Raw genomic sequence first — 20,831 nt, 5'->3', positions numbered from 1 at the left:
TCTAAATCTCCCCCCTTTTAGTTTGAAACCATTTCCCTCTGTCCTTTCCTAAATACGCTCAGTGCTGCCCAAAGCCATCAAACTGAGGTGGGACTGAATTATTAGCAGCAATAAGATCAATGCTCAGATAGCAATGTTCAGCAGTATTTTTTAACTCTTTGTGAAAATTACAGCTTTTTTTTTTACCAAAGGTGCTAGCATATATTCATGCTTTCTCTCCCACTTCCAAGAAGAAAAAATATATCTTAGGGATGGACTGAAAATATTTTGCTTGTGGATTTTTGAATGCACAAGTATTCAGTGGATATGGTAGCACCAGTGCAGGGCAATATAACAAAAAGCTTTGAAAGCTAGCTGTAAAAATCAAAGGAGAAGCTACCTGAGCGAAGGGAAACATACACTTTAAACTGGCCAGAATCAATCTAACTCAAATGTAACAACACAACTGCTTGAGTGATTCACCTATATTTGAACTAGCAAGTCTCCCTTTGCAATCATTGACAAACAATAGGCACAGCTGACCTACTTTAGATGCATCTTCTTATAAAAGGAATTAAACCAATCAAAGAAAGTCTAATTAGCTTCTTCTCGTGTGGAGATCTCCACACTGACGATGCTCAGCCTGCTGTGGTTTAGTTGCCTTACACAGGCATCCCACTACCCAGCTGCAAGGGTTGCTGGCCTAGGTGCCCCTAGGTCAGCACAGCCACAGCTGTGTCAGCACAGTATGCACCTGGGCCAAGGAGGTCTTATGAGGTTCAGCCTGTCTTCATTGCTGACACAGGCATGCCAGTGATATCTGCTAAATGCTGAATTTTTTTCTCTGAGTACTTGGTTGGAGATTATTTCTGAATGCAGACACATTGTAGGCAATAAAGACCAGGAATTTCTTTGGAAAGGAATCCTACCTTTTCTGAAGAAAACAGAGAAAATTGGAATATCATCAAATGTACAGTAGAGGACTGCTTTGTCAGAGCTTTTCGTCTAATGTTCTAATTTCCAATAAATAATCAAATAAATAAAAATACCAGGAGATACCCAAGCAGGAAAACATCTTTATTTTTAGGAAGGGCAGTAGGGTATTTACTCAAGTTGGCCTACACAAACAATCTTCAAAAACACTCCAGTACTGCGTCTGCCAATTCCAAATATTGTACATTAAAAATAAATAAACAAAAGCAAGTATGTTTGGGTTGGGTTGATCCCCAGCGAGCAAGTGGCTGTTGTCTCTGTGGCAATGCCACGTATTCCAGCATACTGGTCATTCCCATAGACCTGCAGATTTTAAAGTGAGTGGAGGATTTTTAGAGTATTCATTCACTTCTGCATAACAAAAGATCCTGAGCTTCAGGAAATTGATATTATTTTGAATCCTAAACTTCTGTTAGGTTAAACTGTACCTCCCAGAAAAATATTACATCTTGATATGCAGTTGTCAAGAACGGAAGAAGGTATTGCTCCATTCAATGTGTCTAATTCTTTTAATCAATATAATGAAAACTTGTTCTTTACTAGTCATGTCTGCCTTTGACAGTTATCAGTGGCTAAGATGAAGCCTGGTATATCACAGGAGCAACATTTTTCTGTTTCTTTTCCCTGTTCCCTGGTTTCTGAGGTTAGGCTCGATAATGGAAGGTTTCTTTTTTTTTTTCTTATACTCAGTGCATCGTACACTCGGTACAATGAGAACTTCAAGGGTCACACAGATCACCCTTGATCAATCTATGTCAAGTGATACTATTACACAAATAACTCACAGTGTGTGTCATAATTCTCCATATATATGTTTCTACAAGTAGACAACTTATTATTTCAGATGTCACAGTTCTCAGACTTGAACTTTCAAGAATACGTGTTCTGACAGTATTTTTACAGAACAGCTCAGTCTGCAGAAAAATGGAAACTCTAATGCACAAATCGTCTTCCAAACTAAAATTACATCTGCAATGTACTTGTTGAAACATCAAGATAAAACAGGTGAATAAGCTGTGGTATGTAGGCTCAGCCACAATATCTGTGTATGTCCTTGAACATCACCAGATGATTGCTAATATGAATTAATTTAATTCTCTTTCAGTGAAGGTGAAAATAAAATATTTTTGCAAGATGCTAAGAGCATGCTCAGGAGCAATCACCATGGATTGACTAACACATCTCAATTTGTGCTACAAACATTCTCTAAATGTTTGTAATGCTTGTAAATGTTTTTCAAAATTCTCTACCCTTTTAACACATGAAGAAATACAGTGAAGCGATTGCCAGAAATGAAAAAATCTTCATTTTTCCTCACAGAATCAAAAATCACAGAAAATACAGGTTCTTATAACAGAATAAAAGTTACTTGTGTTTTCACGTTTGGGATATTAGTTAATCCAGCTAATTTTACTTTAATCACTAGATTCTGAATTTAACAATTTAAATGTGACCAGGTTGCATTCACTTTCACTACCATAAATTGACTTTTAAAGTGAAAATATGCTAAGCAACACCATGATGCTTGATCCTTGCCCACCTATCTGAACATCTATGCAGCCCAGTGAGGATCTTTCCCAGCCCTGGAGGAAAACACACCTTTTGACTCTGTCTATAGTACCAAGGCAATACATGCACAAAGTCAGCTACAGCTAAGTCTCACAGGACACTAAACATAGCAGTGACATGGCAGCTAATGTGCCCTGACTGCTACAAGGGTGCTGTTCTTCAGTTTCAGTTCCCCAAGTGCCCTATCTGCCTCCAATTTTACAACAATCCTGGAGGTAAACACCATCCTTTTCTTCCAGATTTGTTCTGTGCCAAATCCAATGAAGTCTCTGGTACAAGACTGAAAGTCATGAGTATAAGGAATATAACAAAGGCTGAAGTTGTTTAATGTAGACCATTTAGCCTGGAATCCACATCTCTCCATACACTCCAGCACTCAAGAGAAAACTCTGGAAATAACAAATACTGGTGAGGATCCAAGGGAGACATTTATTGCCAAAGAAAGAGACCATTTGTGCTTTATATATTCACAGGAAAGTCACAAGTTCCAGTACTAACTAAAGAAACATGCTATGTTTTTTTTACTGTTAGATAACAGAGTCAATGGCTACATCTGAATTACTTAATAAAGCAGTCTGGGGACCTCCCTGTCAAGTAGCATAACACAGCCCATACCCACGTACTTAAACTCTGTATTTGCCATAAGCCAGTGGCTGAAACCATGCTTTGCCCTTCTTTAGTTGGCTAACATGGATGAAACCACAGAGAACATTCAGTGCACGTCACAGCACTTTTCCTTTGGGAAAAGCAAGCCAGAAGACAGAGTATCACAACAAACAGACCTACCCCAGCATAGCTGCACCAGGGCTGCTATCTGGCATCAGGGAAGGAATGGGGGGAATCGAGACCAAGAGCAGCTGCAATCAAATTGGTGAAGCTGTTTGAATGTATTTATGGCAATAAACTGATATCCTATGTATCTGGACTGCCATCTTCAGTCCCAGCGTACACTCATACCATCAGAAAGGCCTAAAGCAACAGAACACGGCTACAGGCTCCACAGCACTTGCAGCACCACAGCTGGTTCTTGTTTGTAAGAAATGTAATAACTAAAACCAGATGCAAGGAAAAAAAAAAATTAAATGCACTATGGGGTATAGAAGATTTTCAAGGGCTCAGCAAGATCCACATTAGATGGGACTTTTCAGTTTGAATTGGAATAGACATTGTCCCATGGGCAAAAAAAAAAAAAAAAAAAAGAATTGTGAAGGTGTAATTGCTAATGCAGACCTAGCTTTTCTGGCCTACTAATTGTCTTCACCCTTCAGAAACAGCCAGTGGATGGAAATGTTTCTCGCTCAGTTGCCTACATAACGGTTTTTTACAGGGAGGTATTTCCATTTTTGTTGCAGACCTGTTTGTGCTTTGCATGCCATTATTTGCTGCTCCCAGAACATTTGGCCATTTGAATCCCTCAATTAGCTCAACACTCTGACACTTCTTTTTATAAATACAGCATTGGCTCACGCCCTGGAACAACTAACAGATCACTCCATTATCACTAGTAGGGCAAGGAGCAACACAAACGTATCAGAATAATTGAGAAATGCCTGAGAAAATGTTTGAAACCCAAGGAAACAATCTGCATCCAATTTTCATCTCATTCCCATCTCCCTCATAGCACTCATTGTCAATACCTCATTTCTGGTTTAAATTGATGCAACCCAGAGTTTAAAATATCAGTTCCCAAGCTGTTGTGATGAACTGAATAGTTCTGAGAAGATGATGTTAACAGAAATAATAACAGAAACTTAGGCACCTGCATCTCATCTTCAAGTATCTCTGACAGCCATGACAGCAGACACTCCAGGTTGGGACAGATGTCTCTGAGGGCTGAGAAGTGTGTCCACTCAGAGCAGGAGGTAAATTGGTTCCCAGCATGCTCCTTCAACAACCATGCAACCAGGCCCATGCAGCTGGTTCCAATGATGCTGTGTTGTCCTGTACTAACTTGCTTCTTCAGGGTGAGAGAACTGGCTGCAAGGCAGACTTACCCCTAGCTGAAGTTTAAAGCAAATAATATTTATAAAGAATCTGTTTAGACACCTTTGCACGTAGACATACATTTCCATCGTCCATATTCACCATCTTATGTCAGAAACAGTTCTGCTTAGGCCTGCAGAGCCAGCCTTCAAGCTCTCATGGATCATCTAGGACCACCCAGCAGTTGCAGGGCATCAGAGAACATAGCATGTCTTAAAACTGTATGGATAAAGAGAAATATCGCCAAGAAAGACACTGGAAAAACAATCTGTTTTCAATTTAGAAAATAATTGTCTGCCTTTCAAAGTGTGTGGCGTAATCATTCAGCTGAAATCCTTAGTCTGGTGGGAGTCAGTCTACAGTTCTGCGTTAAGACTAAACAACTGAAAGAAACAAGCAGCACTAAGGATAGTATTTCTGCTGTTCCAAAGTGGTGAGGTGAAGGCTTCTCCTCCCGGGAGCTATTATCTGTGAAAGTGTTTCCAAAGCAAAGCAGATAAAATATTGTGTATAAAAACATTAAAGGCAACTGAGTTCTCCATTTGTGTTCATCTCAGATCCTCGGAGGTCTCTGGGATAAGACTGGACTAATGATTCATTTGTAAGCCTCATTCTTAAATCTTGTTAGTCATCTTATATGTTATTTCCTAAACAAGAAGCTCATCCGACTTGGATAAAAGCATCCATCCACCCTTGAGAATGGAAGCTAACAGAAATGAACCTCAGTATCACTAGCTTTTGGTATCCAATGCTCCACACTGTGCCTTTAGCACCAGGCAGACATCCAATATCCCAGACCCCAGAAGCAATTCAGCTGTAGCACTGTGCCAGGGTTAGCTCCAGCCACCAGTAGAAGAGGGAGCAATACTGCACTCAGGCTGGCTTCCGAGCCAGTGGAGGAATCACCATTCTGCACCCATGCTGTAGCTGTTCACATCATAGCTCAGAGTGGGCATGAGAAGAGATGATTAGGCCAGTGCAGGAATAAGTGACATCAGGGACCAGGGAATACAGAAAGTACATAGAGTCAGCTACAAAAAAAATATTTCAGGAGACCCTGGTGTATCTCAGGCTCTTACTGTCACATCAGGGACAGTCTTCTTCAGTGCCAGATAAAAGAAGGTAGGGCAAATAATTTCTGGAGAACTCAGTGATATTCCCATCAGCTCTGCAACAACACTACAAGAGTTATGCAATGGTAACAACGTTAAGATTCAAAACTTCATGAATCTGCGTGGATCTAACAACTATAATGTAGGGAGATTGCTATACAAGGTGAGCAGGCACTGTCTGAGCAGCAGAGGTTGCTCCCAAGACCAGCTCATGCATGCCTCACCAGCCGCACAATGAGGTGTAATGTCCTCTGTGGAGAACAAGTTACATATAATAGACCACACAAAAGCAATCCTCTTTCATTTTCTTCTTATCTTCCAGTCTTAGAGTGGCATCTTAATAGCTTTGTGTTTCTGACTGCTTATACTATTGCTGTAATTAGTGTTCAAAAGAAGTCAATTTAGATATTTACAATCTTCTGTTTTATTTTGATAAGCACAGTCATGTTAACTGATACACGACAGGCACAGCCACACCTTCAAGAAAAAAAACAGGGAAATCTTAGCCTTCATGCAATCTCTCCCATTTCTTTGTTGTGTCTCATGAAGAATGACTGAACTGTTTTATCTCCCAAGGACTTATATAGTGTTGGCACATCTCACCAGTCTTACAATCAGATAGCCCTGCCTTCACAGGATCTCACAAAGCCCACCAGCTTTCACTCAGAAGGACACTGATCTTTATAGACATGGCTCTGCCTTCTCAGAGCTCTTCATTCAAAGCTCGTAAAAGCCAGTATGTAGTCTGCTTTTAGTAAGCTTTCTAAGGCTCTTCTAAGTAAAAGCTATACCTTCGTTATTCAATTTCAGTCATCACTTCTAGCTGACCCATCATCTAGCACAAAATGCAGTTTATTGTTCTCACTGCTATAGGCACCCACTGCTGACCAAGGGCCAGACGCAGGCAAGGATGCTGGCAGCTTGAACACCACAAAGCAATTTGCAAGCACCAAGGCAGAGAACAATGGAACAGACTGGAGCTCAGCAGTGTGTGTGGTCTTCTGCAAAAGGGCTGTGGAGTATACTTGGAGGAAAACTGGTGGTTGCAATACTTGCTTTCTTCTGCATTTTGATTTCTCCTGCCAAACCTAACCCTCAGAATACATCTGCATAAAGGATAATTTATTTTTATTTTCTCATTGCAGGGATGCCAAGAAGGATTTTACCATACCAGCTCAGGAAAATGCTCTCCTTGCAACTGTAATGGTAACGCAAACAGATGCCTTGATGGATCTGGAATCTGTGTGGTAAGGAATTCCTGTATTCTTAGCCATTCCCTCACTGAACAACAGCACACTTGGTTTTGAGTTTCTGTTGGTGATAACATGAACCCTTTCACCCTTGCATAAGGCTTCACACAAAGGAAGTATTTCCCAGGCAAACCCAAGAAACTGTGGGCCATGATCTGACTCTTCTATTAAAGGCAGTGCTAGTTTCAGTACATAGCAAAAACAGTTTCTGTCCCACAGGAGTTTTTTTGCTGAAGGGCAATCATAAGCAAGACCAAGATCAAAACATTAATAAGATTATTTTAGCCATATTTCATTCTCGCTTGCTTAGGTTATCCCTGCAGATTCCACTTTCTGCATGTAGTATTTGCAAGAGGCAGTATGCTGGGGAAAAATTGCAGTCCTAAGAAATATGGGAAAAGTTTTGTATTCCCCAGAGAAAACTGCTAAATTCAAATACACTTCATTCTGCCCTTTATGAATACAATACTGTATATCATACAAATAATTTACAGTGGCAAGTGACCTCTGTGAATGTATATACATGTGTTATCCATCGTAATTCTGCTGCATGGCAGCCTCCTGCTGTGAAGAAACAACATGTGGAGGTTGAAATAATACACCAAGCAAAGAAGATGCTGAACTCCAAGGTAGTATTACAATTTCACATATGTTCAGGCGTACTTATTATCAGCTCATACAGAAAGCTGTGAGTTAGCATTAGTAGTTGATGACTTGTGGCTCCAGAGCAAAATTCAAGGCAGTAAAACTAACCCCAATTACTAATGGGTAATTTGAGCAGTAATACACTAGAGAAAGGATGGAAGTTAACACTGTAATGTGTCTGAACAGCATGGCAAGAGCGAACGCTAGTGTTCGCTTTACAGTCTTGTATAGAGCCCAAAGCTCTTGGTTTTGCAATGGACTCACTGTACTACTTTTGACAAGTCATAAACCTTTGCCCTCCATTTGTCTCTTCATAAAATGACCTTATAATATTCACATACTTTGCATTGTTGCAGCCTCTGTCAAGTTTTTAGTTATATATAATTCCATGCTCCATGGCATATTTCCCATTCCATTCCCACAGGAGGAACACGGTGCAGCTGTTCAGCCCAAGAACAATTATGGTTTGGCCCCTGTAGCACTCACAGGATTGGTTAGCTTTTGCAGAATACATACTGACTTAGTGGATTAATATTACATTTCTTAAAACAGTTTTACACTGTAAAGCATTCCCAGCTATTCTCTTTCACATGGACATGGTTTTTTGTTCATGAGACAATGAGAAGAGGAAATTTCCAATGGAGGAGTTGGGAACAAGAATAAGAGCTTTTCAAATGTCTGCTTTTCATGATTCTGTTGACCAGAGAATTTGTGGAGTGGAATATATGTGATAGGAAAGAGGTTATATCCTCAGTTTACAAACACAGCAGAAGATTCACTTCCTGTTTTCTACAAAAATGAGGCCATTGTCAAGAGCTGAGGAGAAGAAAAAAAAAAAAGGAAAAAGAAATGTTGCTGTATTAGCAGAAAATAATCTGAAAGGGTATGTGCATTTGTGACTGATGTCCCTCCGGGATACTAAATTCCATGAAGTGATGAGGTAGTAAGAAGAAAACTAAAAGCTAAAGCATGGTTTACTGCTTGAGTTCAAATAAACCATTTGAAGGCTGGTCTGAATGATTTAGTAAGTCATTACACTCAGGCCATTTACTTCTCAATAAAGACGAACAGAAAAACAGCTTAAGCAAAATAAGAGTCAAAGGGAAAGGGAAAGAGAGTGATGCAAGGAAAGAGTAGAATGAAAAGGGGCTTAAATGGTATGGTAGCTGAAAACAGAATCAGTGATGCCCATGGAAACTGCAACAACAGGAATTTTCTGAGAGCAGAAGAAGAACTTCCATCTCCTGACTGGTGAAACTGGTAAACCACAAAGTGTGACTGAGAAAGTTTTGGAGAATAAATGTTTAGAGGAAGAAAGATAATTTGGAAAAGCAGCAGGCAGAACTAGGTTAGATGAATACATGTGAGTAATTTGAGAAAAGGAGCCTCTGTTTGTTAAGCCTCCTATTGTTAAGACTCTGATTTTGTCAGAATCAGTGAAAAAAATAGCTTTCCCTAAGGACCATTCTGGAGAAATACAGGCATGGATTTGATCAAAGTGTTCTAGGGAATGAGGCTGGGACAGAGAGGAGTAGATGTCTGCATGGCTGTGAATTTCTGGGAACTATAGAACCATGTGGTATTGCAAGTTCATCGGCTTCCCCTCCTCAAACTTTTAGGAAATTATTCCATAAAAATTGCAGTGGTAACCACCACACTTGATAGTAAGATATAATACTCTCTGCATTCAGTTAGGTTTTGAAAGATTGATAAAAACAAAATAGGGAGAAACATTCTGTACATTTCCTTTACTGTTGTTGTCATCCTGCATTTATATCCATACAAATCTGTTATCTCCCTGCTTCTGATATGCAACTGTTCTGAAGTTTTATCACTTGCAGACTCTCCACTGGAAGCCTATCCGAACTCTGAGTTAGAGATGTTTTACTGAACATCTTTACCAGAAGATATTTAGAAGAACTGATATTTAGCAAAGCTGAAAGATTCTACATTTGCATGTTTATTCACACAGTAGAATCATTTAAATATGAAAAACATAAATATACTTTAACTGCTAACAATGATGGAAGACAACAACAAAGTAATTGTAACACAGTATTCAGCTTTGGTGAATATTTTTTGCAGTTTAACTAATAACTAAGTTGTAAGACCTGAAAAAATGAACAATTCTCAGGCAGCATGAAGATGAAAAAGCACTCTACTTTAAAAGGGATGAAATACAAGGGCCTGATTCCACACAGCTCTAAGACCTTCATATTATGCAAATAAGCACACATTTCTCACTGCATACAAATTAATGAAATTTTCATTGTCCGTTGCCCTGAATTTGAAATCAAATAATATTAAGCCCCTATCAGTGATATGTTACGATAAAGTACTCGCATCCTTAATTTTGCTGACATAAATATCTAACTTCTGCTCCTGTTCTAAAACTTCTCTCAGCTTATTCACAGAGTGTAAATCAAACCTGTGAGTCTCTAAAAGTTTATAAAATGACACAATAAATCACCAATCTCATTAGATAACCAGACAGAAGAAATTAGTGCAAAGAGAGCCATTATTGCATAGATGTCCACATAAAACTGGTGCAGAAATCAATCATGTGGTCCTGTGATTATAAATGAAGAGCCAGTCAGTCCATTTTTTTTAGTGCAGAAAATCACCCAAGTATTAGAAGAGCAGTCAGCATAGCATAAACTCCATTTATGATATAATACATTACAGATGTCAAGTAGTGCTTCATTTCAAATACATTATCTGGTGATGTATGTAAGGCCAATAGGGGAAGAAATACAATTCTGATGCTGATGTGATACTTTGATAATTTAATGTAACCTTTTCAGTCCTAGCTAAAAGAAGAAAAGGAAGGCACTTGTAGGACCCTGTAGCTTTTCAGTTTGGAAACACGCGTTTACATGATGTTAGTTGGATGAAACTATAACAGAAAAAAGTGGCAGTCTCCACATAGAGTGGTATCCATTCCTCCTGCATAAAGCCTAAGCAATTAGGTTTTGTTACCAATAAAATATGGAGATGCAAAGTGAAATTTTTATCTCCAACACCATTCCCAGATCCTGTAACACCAGCAATCCACAGCCAAGTTACTTCTTTAGAGTGCCTCTGTTGAAAGATGAACTGCTTAAAATTCAGCCATGGAAGTATGCTTCAAATGACTTCCAAATGCCAGGCTGAGGGAGCTGGGGCTGCTCATCCTGGAGAAGAGAAGGCTACAAGATGACCTGATAGTGACCTTTCAGTATCTAAAGTGGGGCTGTAAGAAAGCAGGGGACAGATTCTTAAGTAAGGTCTGTGGTGATAGGATAAGGGGAAATTGTTTCAAACTTAAAGCCAGAGAAGTGGTGGAAGCCCTATTCCTGGAGACATTCAACGCCAGGCTGGACCAGGCTCTGAGCAACTTCATCTACCTGTAAGTGTCCTTGTTCATTGCAGGGGAGTTGGACTAGATGAGTTTTAAAGGTTCCTTCCAACTCTAAGGATTCCATGACTCTGTGATGACTTTGTAACTGAATAGAATGTCACAGCTGATTGGAATTGAGTGCACCCTCAGCAAATTTTCTGATGACACCAAGCTGAGTGATGCAGTTGACACAGTGGAATGAAGGGATGCCATTCAGAGGGACTTCAACAGACTTGAAAGGTGGGCTCGGGTAAATCGGTTCAGTACAGCTAAGTGCAAGGTTTTGCACTTGGGCCAGAGGAATCCCAGGCATCTATACAGACTGGAAGGAGCAGTCTTTGAGAGCAGCCCTGCAGAGAAGGACCTGGGGGTCTTGATGGATGAAAAACTTAACATGAGCCAGCTCTTGTGTGCTCTTGCAGCTCAAAAGGCAAATAGTATCCTGGGCTCCATCAAAAGAGGGGTGCCCAGCAGGGACAGGGAGGTGATTGTTCCTCTCTACCATAGATAGATAGATAGATAGATAGATAAGACAGGGGAATAAGAAAGGATAAAGGATCATAACAACGGAGAGTATATATTCGCTGATATCCCTTCCAGACATTTATGGAATTTTTGACAATAGAGTATATTGTCATGTGAGTGATTTGTGTTTTAGTGTTTGGGTTTACAGTTGAGTGGAAAAGTTGGAACTGATTTGGCAGTTCTGCCCAAGAGGATAACATGTTCCACATGACTGCCAAGGCAGGTCTGGAGAACTGCCAGTGGATCTAAAACCATCCATCAAACATGAGCACAAAGCAGCAGAGAGCTAGCAGAAGTCTTCAGATTATTAGGTACTCCAGGCTCCATGAAGAGCCTTGCAGCTCTTACGGTTAATTATTTCCTTCTTTAATGATAGACTACATCTTTAAGTGCCTGAGATGATACATGTTTGGAAAGCCAAAGAGAACTACAGCAGTCAAAATGGCTGTCAAAATGCAGCCATTGTCCAGAGTGGTTTCATATTCATTAGTTATCAGAAATGCCACAGGTAATAGTCTCAGTGCCTTAGATGTAGATGTTTCCCTTCCTCTTGGCTCTCTTTTAACAGAGAATATTTGTTGTCTTTACAGTTTTACTACTGCAGACTTGCAACACTACCACTAACATGTGAGCACTTTGCTTTCTTTCCTCGCACAGCTTCTACAAGAGTCTGGTAGTAAGCCAGATCAAGGCTGCAAGGAACACTGCCCTTGCTTACATGCCAGCTCAGCAGCACTTCCCACACTAAGCCAAGACGAGTAGCAGAAGGAAAAAATAGAGGGCAGATGTTTTGGCAAGACATCCCCAGAGGTTCTACAAACAAAAGCTTTTAACATTGATTGGGTACCTTGACTGAAATCAGATCAGGAACTGGCTTTTGTTGCTGTTCTCACTTTTCAGTTGTCTTTACTTTAGCAGAGCTGCACAATATTTAGTATTTCATTCCAGTCCCCATCACTTCCATACCAAACTATCAAACCCCTACAGCTAACACTGCAGCTCATCCACAGTTACTGGAAAGAGAAGGATGAAATCATAGAGATGAAAAAGATGAAACATAAATACCACAGCTTTCAAGTCATTATGCTAAAGTAATTTTTTTACTATTATTTTGGGACAGCAATGAGTTTCGGCATTCTGGTGTGGGCAACACTATACAGATCTGTAACCTCAGATAGGAGGGCATCTCCCATATTTGGAAAAGTTTAAATCTAAATCCAGATATCAGGCCAATCTCTACTGGCCTAGCAACAGAGTGCACAACAATGTAAGCCACTTTCATTATTCTATCTGTATAATTATTTATTTATATGCATATATATATATGTGTGTGTGTGTGTGTATATTCTGCTTTAACAATTGCTCCATTTATAACCATTATAAGACTACCTCAAAGAATAATCATAAAAAAAAAATTAAAAAAAAAATTAAGCCAGTTCCCGCTATCTGGTAACAGTGACTATTTTCAGCTGCAAATTAATATTCAGAATTCCCAAGCAAGGTTTGGCGACACTTCCAGATTTCACAAATAATCTTTCAGAGATAGGATTTTATTTTGTTCTACTTTTTTGGTGCTGTTGTTCACTTTATTAGCCTCACTAGAAGCAGTGCTGGCTATTAACTTTTGTTGCCCTGGAAAGACCAGCACCCAACATTACCACCAGATTACCACCCAGCATTAGGTGCCTAATATCATTCTGTGGTGGATCCTGTCTTTTTCCTTTAACTCTAGAGGAGAAGCAGAAAATTTGTTGGCTATTTTATTTACCTGTGGGAGAGGTACATCCTGCTTATATTGCACTAGAATAAACTGGGGAAATAACCTCCTCAAAGTAATTGTCTAAATGGCACATTTAATGAGGCCCCTGCCTTTTAGACAATTAAAAAGAGCTCTGTTCTCTTCAGGATCTTAATTTAAGTTGGGGCAGATTCTACAGTTTTTAGTAATATTGATTGGCAGAAAAGTATGCTTCTCTTTTGCTGGGACAAATTAGAATTTTACTTGTCACTGTACCACTGCCTGAAGAGAATGAGGAAATTCATCATTATTTGTGCACAAGCATTATTGCAGAGCAAAACTACATCACCCTAAGTGCTCTCTGATCTCAGAACAGCAATTCCAGCTTTGCTTTCCAAGCAGATGAACACAGGAGCTCAGTGCTGACAACTCCAAAATGGCTTGGTACAGCACCTTTTCATGTGCAGGTGTGTGAAGTACACATGGTTCCAGTAGGAGCCAGAGGTAGAAATGCTCATCCTGATTGACATTACTCCAGGAGATCAGAGCAGATTAACCAATAGAGGCATTTTCTAAAAGGAAAATGCACTTTAGCCAATCAGTTATAGTACAGTTTGCTGTTGGTGTAATGACGGTAAATGATGGTAGGCTGTAACCTCATACAGAAGCTTTCAGAAGCTAGGCTGCAATTACATTTGATTACTTTCTCTGAAATTGCCCATGAAGACAGGACACTTCTGCCTGTTTTTGTTCTATGAAAATAAAGGCTGTACTAACATGGGCATCTGGAAAGAATTCAGCTTTAGAATTTCAACTTAATGTAAATTTAAAACATAGTTTTAAAAAATAGTTTACAAATTCCAGAGCATTTTAAAGAGTGTTGCAATATTTTTCACCTCATGGCTGTGTTTCTTTTTTTGAACTGTTTCATGTCTCACTCTGTTCTGTACAGATAGGCAGCAATTTTCTTTTCTGTTAGCTTCAGTGCTTGATTTCCTAAGAGACGTATCTAATGACTATTTTCTAGAGATCTTTAGTCTTCCTTGCTGTTAATAGGAAACCTATATACACACATGCATAGAGTTTCATCTTTTGTAAAAGTAGATACCAATATCACTAAACATGTTTCTACAAATTTGTAATACCTTTGAAAGAACCACTGACACAGGAAAGGCTGTGAACAATCACACACAGTCAAATTTATGACACCTACTGTAAATGATGGCTTTCATTCTAAAGCAGGTATGAATACTGGGACAACGAATACCCCTTGTAACTCTTAGAGCAAAGCGCTTCTTTAAGATCCAGCTTCTCAAAGGAGGCTATAAATGGAATTCTATTTTTTCTCCCATGATTATTTCTCTGATAGAAATAACTGGTTCAGCAGTGAAACATTTTTTCAAACTACCAAACTGGTGTGCCTCAGCACTGAGAATCCCTCGTGAGCTATAGGGAGGATGTCCTCCCTGCCTCAGAGATATCTCACAGGCTTACTATAGACTGCAGCTTTGTTGGAGTTGCCAAGCTAACTCAATATAAAGTATAAAAGGACAATACTTTTCACTGTAAAAATGTAATTCTAAATACCCACAGGAGTGCTGATTTGTTAAATAAGATAAAGCCACTTTTACATAATCACTAACCAGAGAAAAACCACAGACATGCCTCCAGCATTTAGCAACCAGGTCTTTTGGCCAAGAGGGCCTTTTAGCATTTCCCTTCAGTTTAGAAGATGAAAAGTACTGCAAATGTATGGAGCAGCATCAGCTACCCTGCAGTCCTGCTGTGTTCCTTACAATAGAATCTGTGCTTTGGAAACCAGTAATGGATTTATTCTGCTAATGTCCCAGTGTTGCTTGGGGAGTTGAGGCCAAAAGAGGTGACACGAATGGCTCAGAGCAAAAATGAAGAGCATGGTGAAGACTGAAAATGAATGCAGCCCACCTGAGGCCACTGCCAGCACATTAGATACAAGATTTTTATTTCTCTTTGAGCTCACAGCTCCTACATTCTCATCTCTTTCTTGCAATATATCAAAATGGCATTTGCATTGAAGAAGGACAAATGCAAACTATTTTTAACATGTACTCACCTTCTGCTTTCTCCTGGTTCACACTGCATGCTTCAGTGGCCACGCAATGTCTGTGCTACCACAACAGGAGAGAGCAAGGGCCAGACATCTCTCAGGTGTTGCCCATAGCTCTGTCTTCATTTACTCTTCTCAGCTTCTCTGCTCTCAGTGGGCTTCTTTCCTTCCCCTCCTCTGAATCAGATGCCTATCATCTTAGAGCCATTTTGTTAACGGTACTTTCTGCTTTTGTGCATACTAAATACTCTCTTAACAGCAAATATTACTATGAAAAAAAACCCACATTTTGTTCTGCAGCTATTGGTGTCTAATATATTTAAAGACCCACAGAGAAAGAGATTTTTTGTTTTTGTTTTTGTTTTCCTTATCATATTCTACCTGCTGTAGAGCTCTCTGGCCAAATCACAGCTTTGTAGAAATAAATAGTTGCTGTGCAACGGGCTCTGCATGACTACAAAGAAAAAAAGCAATAACATAGGCAAAGTCTCTCTGAATCAAAGAGTCTGAACTAAATTAATGAGTCCTAGGGACATTTATGTGATTCAAATGAGGAAGATTGGTTAAAAAAAAACATATGATATGCTTTGTGCTCTGACAAGGATAATTGTCTTTTACTAAAATGATGAATTTTCAATGGAGATAGATGATAAGTGCACAAAGATGTATGAAAACAACCCATCAGTGCTGCCAGGAGAAAACTCCACCACTAACTAAACTCACAGGATTTAGATACAAAACTCATTTAGCAATGCAAGCACAAGAGAAACATAACTATTTGTTTTCATTAAACATCTTCCCTAATGTCATTCCTCTCTCCTCATACTTTTTTCTTTAAAGAACACACTGTAGTTGGAGTACAAAGTGAGGTTCAGATTTGTAGTATCTTGGCTTAATAGAAAATCAGCCAGTAAAACTCATGCCCCCCCTCCCACCCAGTGCAACTGTAGGAGCTCTGGCACAGACAGCACAGAGTAAAGGCTCACCAGCAGTCTTGAAACCCAACACACAACTTCCCACTTCTTTCAGGCATTGCCAGCTGCCAGCTCAGAGATGTCTGATGGGATTAAACAACTACCAGAGGAGAAGCTGGGCACCATGGTCATTTGCCAGTACCTATGCAAACTCTGAACACAACACAGGCATTTGCAGGGCCTAAGCAAAGTTTTCTGCAGACCATATTGGGACTCCAGTGGTGGCAAAAGGACCTCTTGTTAGGGGCCATTAGCCTGGCCTGTTTCTGATGCCTCTTTGCTTCATATTTTACCAGTATCCAAAGTTGCTGTAATAGGGAATGTTATGGAGTATGAATATCCATTAACTTCTCTTAGAAATCTTCACTCTCGCAAATATTGTCATCTCCTGGCAGCAGGTTGGAGAAGTTTCTTATCTTCTGTGTAAAGTATGTTTTAGAATACTTAAACTCCTAATGGTTTTACGTAGTTCTGTCATGGAGCTTTGCTATCTCAAGCTTGCATAGCTGTTTGCATCCATATAGTATCAGTACAAAATGTTGTCCCTGGAGAGTTCCTATCCAGGGACTCTGCAAAACCCATTGAACAGCTGGAAGAAGGAAGAGAGCACTTCTGCACAGTTCTACTCTTTGAAAAACAATTCAGCAAGACAGCTAGTGTGTTTTTTCAATTACAGTCTCTGGGTATTTTGCTGAAATGGAGAGAAGAGCATTACCACGTGCATAGGAGAAAGCCCTCCTAACCTATCACATCTGAGTGTGTCCATTTCTCAATCAAATGATACAAAAATGCTTATTTGGGCCTGCAGAACTTCTGAATTCAATTTATAACTGCTTACAGATGAATTTGGACTTTTGGGGGGGATTGCAAATGTTATCTGAGAGGTGCAGTTTTGTACCTAGCATGATGAAAAATTTTGAAAAATATTCTGTGTACATTACCATAGCTTGATTTACTGTCGTGGAACTCCAGCAATATCAGCCAGTGGCCAGTTTTCCTCCGCGTGATGAAACATGTTCCTCAAAAACATCAAACTGTAGACAGGAAATTTGCTTACAAAGTGAGTGACATCTTGTACCATTGCTCTGTAGTTTATAAAAAGGCCATTGCAAATGCAGTTTGTCATGGGAAAGAAATGTGTTAGACCCCTGCTTCTTCCTTCCATTGAACAGACCTCCTTTAAAACTAAGAAGGTGTAGTGATAAAACATCCCATCTCAGGACAAAAATCATCAGAATCACATTGCGAATTAGCCACCATCTGCCTGCAGATTCCCCTAATGCCCTTTTCCAATTATCAGGTCTAAGAAGCAGCCTCGCTGCTGAAATCTGCTGACAACATTTACCAGCAGATATTTTTCAAGTTGGTTTGGTAGCAGGAAAAGAGATCTTTCCTACTGGCACTTACAACTCAAAGCTGTCAGCTACACCTGAGTGCCCATGACATCTCTGACAACAGCTCCAGCACCCTGCACACACATGTGCCTGTTTTGTCCTGTCATGCACCTTACCAACACTTATTGGCTGGCCAGTGTAATCTAATGGAGCATTCTTATTTGCAGCAATAATAGTTACTATAGAGTTTAGCTTCACCCATCAATGCCTTGAAGAGTTGGGGTCTGGCATCAGCCCCTATTCCGCTTGCCTTTCAGATACATGATTTCCTTCTGAATTAGGCAGCACCTTCATTTAACTTTCATTGCTCTCTCTTTTCACTGAAGGACTGCCAGAGAAACACAACAGGGGAACACTGTGAGCAATGTCCAGACGGCTTTGTTGGTGACGTTGTTGGAGGAGCACCCACATTCTGCCAGCCTTGCCCCTGCCCCCTGCCAGAAGCTGCCAAGTACGTAAAATAGTCTCCGCTTTTATTTGTGCTGGTCTGGGCCCTTTGTAAGCTTGGGTAAGCATCCCTGCCTGTATGCAGCAGACAAAGCTTCTGCCCTTCCCAACTGAGAAAACTAAGAGCTGCTCCCATTTATTATCACAGGAAACAAAATTCCACTGTAGTGCACAGAGGAAAAGCTGCTAAATACTTGCCAATAGGTTGAAGATACTTTCTACTGAGCTACCTCCTCCCCTTGTATTTTTTTCCCATTCCACTTGCAAGCAGGGCTCCTCAGCAAAGGGGAATTTTCTTATTGTGTTTGCTTACAGTTGCTATAGCATTTCTCATCCAGCCCCAAGGTGGGATGAGCCTCACTTTGCTCAGCTGCTCTGTGGCGCAGGCTCAAAACAGCAACAGAGAGCAAAATCTCTCCAGCCAAACTCCACAGATTACCTCCTGGCTTTCACAGTGAGCTGAGACATGAGGAGGGTCACAGGGTGAGAACAGCTATAGCTGAAAACCTGCAGCTCTGACTGGATTAGAAAGAAAACCCTCAAGAGACAGGGGGAAAACCTGGTTTTGCTTACATGAGTGAGCTCACAGACAAAACTTCCTGCTTCCTCCACTTTCAGCAGCAGAAGTAATGCCAGAAATAGGAGAACTATAACAATTGGAAGCATTGGTTTCTTCTTAGCAAAAGAAAATGATTATTTCTAACCTTCTGGACACAAAGTGTGTAAGGAGAAGCACTGCCCACCACAGTCCATGGGCAGCCCTAAGGCTTCAGCACATCTCCAGGCTGTCCTCTGTGCAGTGCCACTGGGCAGTGCATGGCCCGCCTGCCTCCACCAACCCCTGCCCACAACCTGCTGGGCTTCAGAGAAGTGCCCCTGACATTGGCAGCCCCACAGATATGGGGAACCTAGGATTAAGAGAGCCCTGAACTCCAAAGGGCAGCAGTGTAAGGTAGGGAAGAGAGAACAAAACTTGCCAGGAGCCGTCATGTGGATGATTCAAGAGCAACAGTACTTCACGCTTTTAAATCTATCCCAGTAAAAATCCACTTCAATTTTTTAAGGTTTTCCTTGGAATCAAGTCCTGAAGGCAGTTGTTAAAAGAGCATCCTGTCCCAGTTTGCCTTATGCCTGTATCTAAGTAATGTGAAGAAACTCCCTGCACAGCATCTTGCATGACAGAGACCTGGCCACAGCAATAGCCTTCAGCTGCATGTGGAACACAGGCAAATATTAATGACTGAGCAACATTCAGCCTTGCATAAGTAAATTCAAGGAATAACTATCCTTTCATATTCTTGTAATTTTCCTCCATTATATCCTAATCCATATATACTGAGGCAAAATACAGTAACTCTACCAGAAATCAGAGAAGCATTAGAAGTCTCAAATAAAGAACATACAAAGGATATTGTTTTGTCCCCTGTATTGGAAATAACCAGTGAGCCCATAATAGATGAAATGACCAAGTCGGCAAGTTGACAGACTTATCAGACACATACTTGCTCTTGGGATCCATCTGTGTGTCTCCAGATTTTCTGGAAAGATCATGTTCATATCTGTCCTGCAAACTTTTGGAGTAAACTACATGAAGCATAATGTCATCTTTTTGGAACAAAAAAAGGGGATGGACATTGCTTCACATTCAGCAGATGTTACTTCTTTTTAAACCAGAGGGAATTTTATGAACTTTTTTTCCCCTAAAAGATCACAAAAATATAAAGCCTGAGGAAGCCTTCAGCTGTATTTCATAACTTAAATCCACAATGTGGTTTGTTCAACTACGTGAAGGAATTAGCTTCTGTTAAAGAAGAAGAATGCTGCCAAACTCATGATTTTCTCAACAAGTTCTCATAAAAGCCTTACTGAAGTTAATTTGTGAATTCTATGAGAAGGATCTCATTTTGTGTTCTCTCTGGTTATACGAAATGTTTTCAGACAACACCAACCCAGACACAGATGTATTTGACCCTGGATATTCCACCAGCTAAGAAATACTGCTGGGAATTGAAATTTTGCAGGAATTCTTGTTGCCCCTTAATACCTCTAGTTCCTGGAAAAAGCTGTGTGTGGATCATGCTCTTTCTCATCACTCTGAGAGTTTTGAAATCCTGTGGAGAAGGGATGAAAACTGCCACAGCTGCACAGCACAGCTTGGCATCACAATGAAACATGAGATGGACAAGAGGACAAAGACTTACAGTCATTCTTGATGCTGACATTTCTCAAGGGGCATGCAGCCATTTAGGAATTGGAGCTAGTACTGCTCAGAATGAGGTTGGCAGTAGGACTCACAACCTCTACTTTAGCAATCACGGGCCTACAGCTGGCAACTGCTGCCACTCAGTATGCTGGTTGCCTTCCAGTGCTGGCAGGAATTTGGACATGCAGATTGCAAACTAACTGAAAACATCTTTAGGACTGTATGCCTTATTACAGCAGATGTATTTAAGTCATGTACATCACTGTATTTGAAGTGAATGGGATTTGCACTTTCCAAATCTGGCTGCTGCTGCTCCTCGGATGTTCTATTTTGTTAAACAGTTGTTAAATCCTGAAAGCATACAAAAGCAAGAGATCCGTGTTTTAGAATCTTAGCAATGGAAATTACTGCATAAGGCATTTCTGCAGTCAGCGTAACTAATTGGCAAGATGGACACAAAAGGCACTAAGGTCTTTCCAGCTTTCTCACAGAGATGGTACAGCAGCCTTTGTTACAGCACCAATGAGTTCAGTTTTCACCACTGACTACTCCCA

The 20,831-nt window shown here is 40.3% G+C and overlaps 1 protein-coding gene across 2 annotated transcripts in view; it reads left to right on the top strand.

Moving 5' to 3' along the window:
- LAMA4 (laminin subunit alpha 4) overlaps nucleotides 1-20,831 on the top strand; it is a 93,548-nt gene that overhangs the window by 13,886 nt on the left and 58,831 nt on the right. For both annotated transcript variants that reach the window (XM_042821559.1, XM_042821551.1), the window contains exons 2-3: nucleotides 6,782-6,883; nucleotides 17,954-18,078. In XM_042821559.1, coding sequence (XP_042677493.1) covers nucleotides 6,782-6,883; nucleotides 17,954-18,078 — 227 coding nt within the window. The remainder of the gene's footprint in view (nucleotides 1-6,781; nucleotides 6,884-17,953; nucleotides 18,079-20,831) is intronic.

This window comes from Centrocercus urophasianus, unplaced genomic scaffold (genome assembly GCF_019232065.1).
Source record: "Centrocercus urophasianus isolate 14NV4802_14NV808 unplaced genomic scaffold, USGS_Curo_1.0 seq_10, whole genome shotgun sequence".
In the NCBI taxonomy this organism is placed as follows: Eukaryota; Metazoa; Chordata; class Aves; order Galliformes; family Phasianidae; genus Centrocercus; species Centrocercus urophasianus.
The sequence above is the reverse complement of the archived record's forward strand: the minus strand, read 5'-3'. Positions and strand labels throughout refer to the sequence as shown.